This window comes from Oncorhynchus kisutch, linkage group LG13, assembly GCF_002021735.2.
Source record: "Oncorhynchus kisutch isolate 150728-3 linkage group LG13, Okis_V2, whole genome shotgun sequence".
NCBI lineage: Eukaryota > Metazoa > Chordata > Actinopteri > Salmoniformes > Salmonidae > Oncorhynchus > Oncorhynchus kisutch.
In genome coordinates, this window is record NC_034186.2 from 45,587,666 (window position 1) to 45,600,155 (window position 12,490).

At 45.2% G+C, this 12,490-nt stretch overlaps 1 protein-coding gene across 14 annotated transcripts in view; it reads right to left on the reverse strand.

The window, feature by feature from the left end:
- Positions 1-12,490, reverse strand: part of opa1 (OPA1 mitochondrial dynamin like GTPase) — a 56,504-nt gene that overhangs the window by 12,438 nt on the left and 31,576 nt on the right. For all 14 annotated transcript variants that reach the window (XM_020498509.2, XM_031786386.1, XM_031786384.1 and 11 more), the window contains 4 exons: positions 12,126-12,346; positions 11,551-11,667; positions 10,800-10,893; positions 7,498-7,608 (listed from right to left, as the gene is read on the reverse strand). In XM_020498509.2, coding sequence (XP_020354098.2) covers positions 7,498-7,608; positions 10,800-10,893; positions 11,551-11,667; positions 12,126-12,346 — 543 coding nt within the window. The remainder of the gene's footprint in view (positions 1-7,497; positions 7,609-10,799; positions 10,894-11,550; positions 11,668-12,125; positions 12,347-12,490) is intronic.

Here is a 12,490-nt window from a genome sequence, read left to right on the forward strand (position 1 = left end):
GACGGGCCTGCAGTTCCATATTAGCACTGGGCTCCTTTCCAGGGAGAGAGAAGAGGAGGAGGCATCCTGCCATGCAGCTGCTCTGGCCTGTGGTGCGCTCCTCTTCTCTCCCCCTCACCCACACAAACGCACGCCCCCCCCCCGTACATATACACACACACACTTCGCTTCACCTCCACACACCCTGCACCACTGTTAGTACTTCTCCGATCCGCCTCCTACACACACACCTCCCCCCGTGTGAAACCTGAGTGGCACTGGGCTCTACCTGTCTGCTGCGAGTAGGGGCAAATCGCTCTTAACACCAGACTGCCCCAGGGAGCACATTTCTGCCTTTGTTAAGAGAAGTGTGCTCTCCCCCCCCCCACCCCCCCTCAAAGCATGCTGCCAGGTGAGGCTCAGGTCGCTTTGAGCAAGAGCATTGAAATAAAGTTTCCCTGCCCTCCATTAGATAACCCCTGGCCTGGCCTAATATCTTTATGAGGGGACATCCTCTCCAGCCTTCAGATGACGAGTGTGTAACAACACCGTGTTCAGTTTCTCTCACACACACACAGCTAAACTGGTGGGATCTCCTCCTGTCGAGTCTTGCAGGGGGAGGGGCCAGACAGCACACAGGTGTGCGAGAGGAGAGGCCCACGTCGGAGTTCAGCCAAACATCACAAGACGGCCACTTGTATCATGTCTAATATCACCATTAAATACATTAGCTTGATATTTTCTATTTACCAGGAAAAATGTATTGGATCTCGTTATATCATACGTGGTTAAAGACGACCCTCAGGTGACTGTTGGATGATCGAGAGCCTCAAATTCATTTTGCCCGGGGCCTGCATTTGGCTTCGCGGGCCTGTAGTTTGGAACTAGATGGAGGGTAGAGTGGTATCCAGATGTTCACACCTTCATACCGTTCCTGTACCATACCGCGGTATACGGTATTACCGGCAGTGCACACAAGCGGCGCCATTTCTTTCCAAATGTAAAAATAAATAAATCATAATACACATATTTAAGAAGCTGTAACCAAGAAACTTGATCTTGCAATCTAGCCACTAAGCTAGCAAGTTAGCGAGCCAACTGAATAGCTGGAGGCCTGAGCTGGTGATCATTTATTTGGCACATCTCAGATAGGGCTCGCGAGTGGCGCAGCGGTCACTTCATCTCAGTGCTAGAGGCGTCACTACAGACACCCTGGTTCGAATCCAGGCTGCATTGCAACCGGCCGTGAGTGGAATTCCCAATGGGCTGCGCATAATTTGGCTCAGTGTCGTCCGGGTTTGGCCGTCATTGTAAATAAGTATTTGTTCTTAACTGACTTGCCTAGTTAAATAAAGGTTAAATAAAAAAAGATGCTTTAGGGTGCCTCAAAATATATACGTTTTTAATAAGGTATTGAAAAATCTTACCATCGGTATTTAAAAATACCCCAGTAGACACAGTATACCACCCAAGCCTAATTGAGGGGAGAAATGGCAAAAAAAAAAAAAATTGCCTAACTTTATAGAGAACTCCAAGTTGGACTTCGACACTTAGTCTTGTGCGCTGAGCCCTATCTCAGAGCCCAGTAGAGTCTATCTGGTCATTTAGAGTGATGGGCTCCACTGCCCTTCGGAGACCTCCAGGGCAACGTCCCAAATGGCACCCGATTCCCTATATGGTGCACTACTTTTGACCAGGGCCCACAGGAAATAGAGTGCCAGTTGGGACACAGCCCCCTCTAGCACACACCTAGGTCTACATTACAGACAGACAACCAACTCCGCACTGTCAGACGGCTAACCAGCACGATCCTCAACTCGTACTACATCTAGAATGACAACCTTACATGAATGGATTGAACCCATTTGACCTAACGTAGCAGCTCGGGTCTTAAAAAAAAAAGTGCTCCGCAAACAGTAAAGTTGGAGCGCAGAAGCGTCGGGAAAGTTCCAATGAGCGTTTTGGAGATCAGGAGCACCATGGCTCAACGCCTTGTTACACAAGGTAGTGTGGTCGATACCCGCTTGATAGTGTATCTTACATCCCTTCAGAACCCCTATCCTCCTCCTGCACAGCTTTTAATAAAGTGAAAGTACTCTGAAAATCAGCCTCGACTTCTGAAGCGTCACTCCTCCTCGGTTCCTCCGAGTGACAAGAGGACGTCGGAGGAGGAGGACAAGCCCAGGCAGGGATACACTCTGCGGGTTGTCTGGCTTGCAGGTAACCTCCCTTCCGTCTCCACCAACATGGTGTGTGACCATTGTGTTCCAAGCCCCACCACCCTCCCTCCTCAAACACTCTGAGAAGGAGTCTGCATCCCAAATGGCAGCCTATTCCCTACGTAGGTCTAGGAACTCCTCTGTGAGAGAAGCAGAGGACGAAGAGAGGAGCGTCTTCTCGTTTATTCTATTCCTCTCTGTTTCCCTTCTGGTGGTTTGGTGAGAGAACATGACCCCCATAGGAGGAAGTAAAGACAGCTCCTTTTAAACTCAACCATAACAACTGATGTGTGTGTGTGTGTGTGTGTGTGTGTGTGTGTGTGTGTGTGTGTGTGTGTGTGTGTGTGTGTGTGTGTGTGTGTGTGTGTGTGTGTGTGTGTGTGTGTGTGTGTGTGTGTGTTTGTGAGTGAGGGTGTCAGAGAGAGAGAGAGAGAGAAAGAGAGTACATGTGTCAGTGCTTCCCCAAAGATTGTTTTCAGCAGCAGTGGCAAGAGTAGTGGGTGGGTGGGGGGGGTTGTGGTCACTTCTGCTGACTTATACTTTGTATAACTTGTCACTTATCTTAAAGGGATAGTGCGGGATTCATTATTTCTTTTTTTAACATTTTTAACAAATGAATTACCAGATACCATTTGAATGTCTTTTTATGCAGTTTGAAGGGAGTTGAAGGCAGTTTCATGAGCTATTGCTAGCTCTGGACAATGAAAGGAACTCTATGGAAACAGCTAGCGTTCTAGTTGTTCACATAGACTTCCAGTTATTGGGTTAATGCTAGTTTGCAGCTAGATATCCCTTTAAAGCAGAAATATTTATAAAAAATCAAATAAAAACATTTTGTAGTGGCGACAACGATTTAACAGCCACAGGGCTATAGGTGAAACACGGTGTGTTTGTGAGAGTGTGTTGTGTGTGTGTTGAAGAAGGGTCAAACAGTCGAAAGAGAGGCGTGTATGTGTGTTCAAGGCAACACCTGAATGCCAGTCTAGCCGGTAACCACAGATAGGAGCCAGACACAGCAACAACCATATCATAGCTGCAAGTGGAAAGCGCCGTCAAATGCACACACCTTTAACAAACTAAACTGAGGAAGAACTAACAATAGGCTAGCGCGTGTGTTTGTGTGTGTGCCTTCATTTTTTCAACTGTGTGTGTGTGTATGTCATGGTAAATGGTGTGTGTATGTGTGAGCACACGTGTGTGTTGGAAACAGAGAGGACAAGGCATTGGCAGGCTGGCAGCACGCCTCTCTCATGCTGCTCCACTAATGCACTTAGCAGGGCTTCACTAAATAAGCAGGCTACTGTAGTGTGGACGCCTCAGTCTGTCACTGCACAATAGCCTGTTATTATGGGCCGCTCTCTCTGCCTACCAACAAAGAATTACCAACACGGAGCCAGTTAGCAACGATCCAAACACACACACACACACACACACATATATAGGCTACTGTAAACACCCACACACTTTAATACAAGTTAGCAACAACCCCAACACACACTCTGTCAACAGGCCTGGACTTGTCTTTATTGGTATAGTCCTCTGTATGACTAACGGTCAGTTCCTGGGGGGGGTCAGAGCGCGTGTGTGTGTGTGTGTGTCACGGCCAACAGCATATGAATTCTCTCCCAGGGTCTCCCGTTACCACAGTAGCAAGCACAAACAGACAGGAACAAGGCTTAGTGACTCATTGCAGCCCCACTGGCATACCGGAAAGAGACACACGACTGTGACTATGCCTGCTCCTCAAGGGTAGGTATCGTATTGACCACGAGTCGAGACAGAAGTACATGTGAATACGCACAGAAAACACATACGGTGCTAACAGACAGGTAATTGTGTTGACCACACACCTCTGAATATATATGAAATCCTAAACAGATACAAAATGGAGAGCTAAGCTATATCACACACCAACGCGCACACACCCACCCAAGGAGGTGTTTTTAAATTCACACACACCTTTTATCTTTTCCCTTTCACTCCTAGGTCTGCATCCCAAATGGCACCATATTGCCAATCAGGGTTGCCTAGGCTACTTTGAAACAAGGTAAGACTTAACTCATAAAATGAAGTAAAATGTTCAGGTTTCAAACAATTAAGTAATAAAAAACTGAAATACCTTATTTACATAAGTATTCAGACCCTTTGATATGAGACTCAAAATTGAGCTCAGGTGCCTTTTGTTTCCGTTGAGCATCCTTGAGATGTTTCTACAACTTGATTGGAGTCCACCTGTAGTAAATTAAATTGATTGGACATCATTTGGAAAGGCACACACCTGTCTATATAAGTTCCCACAGTTGAAAGTACATGTCAGGGCAAAAACCAAGCCATGAGGCCGAAGGAATTGTCCGTAGAGCTTCGAGACAGGATTGTGTCAAGGCACCGAACTGGGGAAGGGCACCAAAAAATATCCGCAGCATTGAAGGTCCCCAAAAACACAGTGGCCTTCATCATTCTTAAATGGAAGAAGTTTGGAACCACCAAGACTCTTCCTAGAGATGGCCGCCCGGAAAAACTGAGCAATCGGGAGAGAAGGCCCTTGGTCTGGGAGGTGACCAAGAACTCGATGGTCACTCTTACAGAGCTCCAGAGTTCCTCTGTGGAGATGACTTTCCAGAATGACAACAATATCTGCAGCACTCCACCAAATCAGGCCTTTACGGTAGAGTGGCCAGACGGAAGCCACTCCTCGATAAAATGCACATGACAGCCTGCTTGGAGTTTGCCAAAAGGCACCTAAGGACTCCTAGAACATGAGAAACAAGATTCTCTGGTCTGATGAAACCAAGATTGAACTCTTTAGCCTGAATGCCAAGTGTCACATCAGTAGGAAACCTGGCACCATCCCTACGGTGAAGCATGGTGGTGGCAGCATCACACTGTGGTGATGTTTTTCAGTGGCAGGGACTGGGAGACTAATCAGGATCGAGGGAAAGAGGAACGAAGCAAAGTACAGAGAATCGTTGATGAAAAGCTGCTCCAGAGTGCTCAGGACCTCAGACTGGAGCGAAGGTTCACCTTCCAACAGGACAACGACCCTAAGCACACAGCCAAGACAACGCAGGAGTGGCTTCCGGACAAGCCTCAATGTCCTTGAGTTGCCCAACCAGAGCCCGGACTTGAAACCGATCGAACATCTCTGGAGACCTGAAAATTGTTGTGCAGCAATGCTCCCCATCCAACCTGACAGAGCTTGAGAGGATCTGCAGAGAACAATGGGAGAAACTCCCCAAATACAGGTGTTCCAAGTTTGTAGCGTCATACCCAAGAAGACTCGAGGCTGTAATCGCTTCCAAAGGTGCTTCAACAAAGTTCTGAGTAAAGGGTCTGAATAGTTATGTAAATGTGATTTCATTTTTTTTAGTAATGATCAAAAATTTCTAAAAACTTGTTTTTGCTTTGTCATTATGGGGTATTGCGTGTAGATTGGTGATATATATTTTTAAATCAATTTTAGAATAAAGCTGTGTAACGTAACAAAATGTGAAAAAGTCTAGGGGTCTGAATACTTTCCAAAGGCACTGTATGTACACAGTATTAGTCAAAAATGTGGACACCCTACTCATTCAAGGGATTTTCTGAATTTCTTTACTATTTTCTACATTGTAAAATAAGTGTAGAAATCAAAACTATGAAACATATGGAATCATATAGTAACCAAATAAAAGTGTTAAACAAATGAAAAAATATATTTTATATTTGAGATTTTACAAAGTAGCCACCCTTTGCCTTGATAGCGTTGCACATTCTTGGCATGGTCGCAACCAGCCTCAAGAGATAGTCACCTGGAACGCATTTCAATTAACAGGTGTGCCTTGTTAAAAGTTCATTTGTGGAATTCAAGGCACACTTTACCAGAATCTGCAGCGATACACCATCCATTTGGTTTGCGCTTAGTGGGACTATCATTTATTTTTCAACAGTACAATGACCCAAAACACACCTCCAGGCTGTGTAAGGGCTATTTGACCAAGAAGAAGAGTGATGGAGTGCTGTATCAGATGACCTGGCCTCCACAATCCCCCGACCTCAACCCAATTGAGATGGTATGGTATGGGATGAGAACGCCAAGAGTGTGCAAAGCTGTCATCAAGGCAAACGGTGGCTACTTTGAAGAACCTCAAATATAAATATATAAATATATATATTTATATTTGAGGTTCTTCAAAGTAGCCACCGTTTGCCTTGATGACAGCTTTGCACACTCTTGGCGTTCTCATCCCATACCATACTATATATATATATGTAATATAAAATAAAATAATTCTACAATGTAGAAAATAGTAAAAATAAAGAAAAACCCTAGAATGAGTAGACGTGTCCAAACTTTGACTGGTACTGCATATTCAGATGGGTCATATAGTGCACTACCAGAGAAAAATGATACTATGACCATGTTGAAAGTTATAGAAGCACACGCTCTTAGTGGCAGGCGCTGTCACTTTGCTTCCTCTGTTATCAGTGTGTGTGTGTGTGTGTGTGTGAGAGAGCAAGTCTGGGCTTGTCGACACTCCACTCGGCCGCTCCACATATTGCTGTGTTTAATCAGCAGAGCTTCTTACCAGAGAGCAGGGCTGGGCTAGTCGACATGACAGGCGGCGGGCAGCACACTGTTACCTAAATGCTGCTGCCAGACACTCTCTTTCCCGCTCTTTTGCTTACCACCTCCTCTTCCGAGAGCAGCAATTAAAGTCTCAAGTCCCAAGGAGAGATGAAAGAGAGAGCGAGAGAGTATGTGTGTGTGTGTGTGTGTGTGTGTGTGTGTGTGTGTGTGTGTGTCCATACGCGCATTCACGTATCTTGAAATAGAGAGCGTGTGTGTCTGCAAAGTTCCTAAAGTGTAAGGTCATGTAAAAATGTGTGTGTCCAGAATGCACATGCGTGTGGGTATACAGTAAATTAAGCTGGTCAGAGCGTTGTGCCACGAAGCAGACATCCCACTGTTAGCGGTCAATCCGTAGCAGTAACATACAGGGGCTGGTCAAGCTCTTCCAATGCGCTGACATATGGTGAATGAGAAGACTTCACCTTTCCTTTACCACCACTGCCATCTAGTGGCGTCTGGTACGTTGCAAAACCACACGGCCGTCAAATCGGCGAAAGAGAAACGCACAGCCAAATCCAAATCCACAGCCAATATAACCACATTTGTTCTTCCACTAGGTACCATAAAATAAGTGATCTATTCGTTAGTAAGGCATAAACAGGAGGGACCATAAATGTGACTGTACCATTCTGGTTAAACCGAAGTGTGTGTATGTAGCTGGTGTGTGTGTGTGTGTGTGAAGTGACTCACTGAGGTCCTCTGCCAGCTGTACTCTGCGTCCGGTGATGAGGTGAACCTTCCTCTCGTTGTCCTCACCAAAGTCCTCCAGCACCTCTTTCACGTTCTTCTCCAGGCGCCGCACTGAATATGTGAACACACACACACCACAAAATGTCAGACATCAAAGACACAGCAAACATAGACCTACACAGAGCCTACAAAACATTAAGAACACCTGCTCTCTCCATGACAGAGACTGACCAGGTGAATGAAGGTGAAAGCTATGATCCCTTATTGATGTCACTTGTTATATCCACTTCAATCAGTGTAGATGAAGGGGAGAAGACAGGTTAAAATAAGGATTTTTAAGCCTTGATACAATTGAGATGGATTGTGTGTGTGTGCCATTCAGAGGGTGAATGGGCAAGACAAAAATAAATAAATACTTAAGTGCCTTTGAACGGGGTATGGTAGTAGGTGCCAGGAGCACCGGTTTGCGTTAAGAACGGCAACGCTGCTGGGTTTTTCACACTTTCACACAGTTGACCGTGTGTATCAAGAATCATTCACCACCCAAAGTACATGCAGCCAACTTGACAACTGTGGGAAGCTTTGGAGTCAATGTGAGCCTAGAAATATGGAGCAAGTGCTCTTTGGACAAGACAGTTGAGCTTACAATAAGGCTGGGTGATATATCAAATCATTCAAATCTATATATTGTTTTTATGAGAGTTGATGTCCACTTGTTCTAATGTCTTTTTGGTCTTGTCTCCTTCGTTCCCGTCTGCGCTGGGTGCACCTTCCCATTTACACCAGATATCTATGTAATGACGAGATGCTCATGTCTCCGCCGTAACAATGGGAGTCGTTGTTCCAACGGCGGGAAGGCAAGCGACAAGCTGAGGTCCAGAATAAGTCCATACAAACACCCTGGGGTTATTTTGGACAGAGTGAAACCTCTCGCTTACGTGCTGAGCCAGACACTACTAAAAACGGGAGTATCAATGAACATTGATTCTGGAAAAGCCTCCGTTTGTCGCGCAGGGCATTGCGGTATCACTTAGTGCTAGCAGCATTTTAGCCTAAGACTGTTACACCAGCTGTCTATTGCACATTTATAAAAACAGACTAATGATAAAGAACAATTATATCAGAAATTGGCAAGTCATTTAACATTCTGAGAAATAAAGTATGCCACTTGATTTCAACATCTGAACAAAGTAGACGGGCTAGCAAGCTGTTCAAACAGTCGGAGATGGACAGTGTGTGTTCATAACAATTCAACTGTTCTGCCTTGTTAGCTAGAAAAATAGATTCAAGTTGACTTAACTTCAAATATAAAAAAAGATTAGCTGGCTACTCACTAGCATGTGGGCTTGTGCTTGAGAGAATGTTCAGACCGGTGTTAACTTGCAACAAGAAGTTATTCATTATTAGTGAATGTATTATGCATGGTTCTGGTTAAATCTGTACCAGAAAGGGCATTTTCATAGACTTGAAAGCCATTATATTATTCCATCATTAGTGGGTCTTGTGGTTGGTAAAGCATACAGTACACACAGAAAGTATTCAGACCCCTTTGACTCAATCTACACACAATATACCAGAATGACATGGCAAAAACTGGTTTAGACATTTTTGCAAATGTATAAAAAAGAAAAACATTATCTACATACGTTTTCAGACCCTTTGCTATGACTCGAAATTGAGCTCAGGTGCATCCGGTTTCCACTGATCATCCTTGAGATGTTTCTACAACTTGACTGGAGTACACCTGTGGTACAATCAATTGATTGGACATGATTTGGAAAGGCACACACCTGTCTATATAAAGTCCCACAGTTAACAGTGCATGTCAAAGCAAAAACCAAGCCATGAGGCCGAGATGAATTCTCAGATGAGCGCCGAGACAGGATTGTGTCGAGGCACAGATCTGAGGAAGGGTACCAAAACATTTCTGCCGCATTCAAGGTCCCCAAGAACACAGTGGCCTCCATCATTCTTAAATGGAAGAAGTTTGGAACCACCAAGACTCTTCCTAGAGCTGACCACTCGGCCAAACTGAGCAATCGGAGGAGAAGGACCATGGTCAGGCCAACTCCCACTTGGTGTTAGCCAAAAGACACCTAAAGGACTCTCAGACCATGAGAAACAAGATTATATGGTCTGATGAAACCAAGATTGAACTCTTTGGCCTGAATGCCAAGCGCCACGTCTGGAGGAAACCTTGTAGCGTCATACCCAAGACCGTAATCGCTGCCAAAGGTGCCTCAAAAAAGTACTGAGTAAAGGGTCTGAATACTTACATAAATGTGATAGTTTATTTGTAATCATTTGCCCCAAAAATACAAACCTGTTTTTGCTTTGTCATTATGGGGTATTGTGTATAGATTGAAGGGGGGGGGGAACAATTTAATCAATTTTAGAATAAGGCTATAACCTAACAAAATGTGGAAAGAGTCAAGGGGTCTGAATACTTTCCGAATGCACCGTATATTTATCCTAAAGTATAATTTCATGAGCTCTGAATTCAATAGATTATTGCGGTCTGTTTGAAGTGCAGTGGATTTGACCTTTAAATTGTACAATCAACTTATTTCGAGAATTTAAAAAAAATGTGATATACTGTGAAGTCCATAAAAGTTTTAGACATGACTTTTAGGCCATATCGCCCAGCCCTAGCTTACAGCACATCTGGTTCCACCATATAGCTCAGCTAATGGCAGTAGCTGCATCCCAAATGGCACCGTATTCACTATGGGCACTGGTAAACAACTGTGCACTAGGTCAAAAGTAGGGCACTATGTAGGGAATAGGGTGCCATTTGGGACATGGGCTATAATTCTTCTGTGTCTGCTACCTAGCTCCCCAGTACACCGTAGCTCACTCAGACAGGGTCAGACTGAGGGCAGACATTCTCCGTTCAAACTCTATGACTCAACAGACTGTTCACCGTCCCTCTCATTTGAACCAGTTCAGAGTTATAAAGCCTTCAGTTTCAGGCCGGTGGGGCCTGTATGCAGCTGCCTGCCTGTATGCTCTAGTGAGGGCTTGTGTGTTGGTACATGACAATAATATTGACCATGGGCGGTTGGTTCTGCCCTGCTAAGCCCCAGTTCATTGTAGCTCAGTCTTGGATGACCCCACCCAGTTCTGCCTAATCCAACGTTAGCTAACTCATGATAATCAAGCTAGCCATGAAGCCTATGCTGGCATGGCATCTCTGCAACGACGAACACAGGAAGTCTGTTCCACTGGTTTCCAGTTTGATTTCCACATTTTGTAACGGCTGAAATCCCAATTTCCAGCCCTATACCCCAGTCCCAGCCTACCCTCTGTGTTGGTTAGCTGCTGTCGGAGTGTGTTGGCTGTGATAAGCAGCATCCTCTGGATCCTCCAGAACAGCACTACGTCATTGCACTCCAGCTATGGAAGAAAAGAAACAGACTGTGAAAATGAGATAGGGTAGAAGTGACACGCATGGTTTTTACTGCAGGCAGGGGAAAGGGTAGTGTCGATCGATGGACAATGTACTACAGTCCAAAAGGTGCGTTCAACAAGGGAAATAGTTCTCAAACTTTTTCTAACATACAATGACACGTTCCATTTATTTTGTGCTAACTGCAGCGTCAATGCATCAATGCTGCGTAATAAATTCTGCAGTCAAACTGTTCTCATTATGTAATGCAATTTTTTACTGAACACGTGTGCAACAGCAGTTCAACATTCACCTTTTGCTTCCACTTCTGTCAAGTCTACACATACAGTTGGATATATCCAACATATGCACCACACAGAACAGCCTCTGCAACGCTGCAAGGCAAACGGCAGATTCCATTGGAAATTAACGACCTTCTGATTTAGGCTATTATATCGAGTAAGAATGAATAATCCTTACAAAAATGAGCTATGTGCCTTCACCGTAACATTTTGGAACGTTCATTCAAATAAAATCCTTCAACTGAAATTGTTACTATGGTAACATGTTCGCCGAAACGGAAGCCTTGTTGAATTCACCTCAATATGAATCTTAGTTGAGAACAGCTACCTCTGGCAGCTTGCCTTGGAGCAGAGGTCACTTACCTCCGAGTCGACAAAGTGTCTCTGGTAGTAGTAGAAGCCTCGTCTACACAGGTTACAGTGCTGCAGGGCCTTCTGCAGGAAGTGACGCCTGTACAGTTGGTGCCACGTGTCCTTGATCTGGAACACAGGAAGTAGTAGAGGGCCAGAACGCGAGAGGGACAGGCTCTGCTTCATGGTGTCTTGGGATGTGGGATAGGTTGTGTGTGTGCGCGCACCTACATTCTATTTGATTTTAAATTAACCCTTATTTTACCAGGTAAGTTGACTCAGAACACATTCTCATTTACAGCAACGACCTGGGGAATAGTTACAGGGGAGGACGAATGAGCCAATTGTAAACGGGGGATGATTAGGTGGCCATGATAGTATGAAGGACAGATTGGGAATTGATATACTTGTGTCTTTGAGTACTCATCTCCTCTATCAGCAGTGATCTGAAAACACAATACGACTTCCACCTGCCCAGTTCCTCAATAAAAGCATACGTACTTATTGCAAAGTTATTACATGCATTCGTCCACTGGAGTTTCTAAGACTTGTGACCAGAAAATGTGACCAGAGTTGGTCTCCCTCACCAGGGCAGGGTCCACCTCCACCCCTCGGCCCTCCAGGTTCTTGCGGACGGTGGTGACCTCGTCGTTGGCCAGGTAGGCCGTGTGGTCCTCGTGGAGCTTCAGCAGGCGCTCCAGCTCGTTTCGGGTCTCATTGCGGGTGTGCTGCTCGGGTGAGCGGTTCTTCCAGCTCATCCAGCGCTGCTTCCAGTCAGGACCCACCATGTCATTTATCACAGAGTCCGCTAGGAGAGACACACAGAGGTTGTGAGATCGTAGTATTAGAGGTAGTGTAGAAGCAGACAGGTGCAAAGAGGGAGGGAGGGAGATTAGGGTTGTCACGATACCAGGAGCTCGACCCTCGGAAGTATCGTGGTAAGAAAACAAAA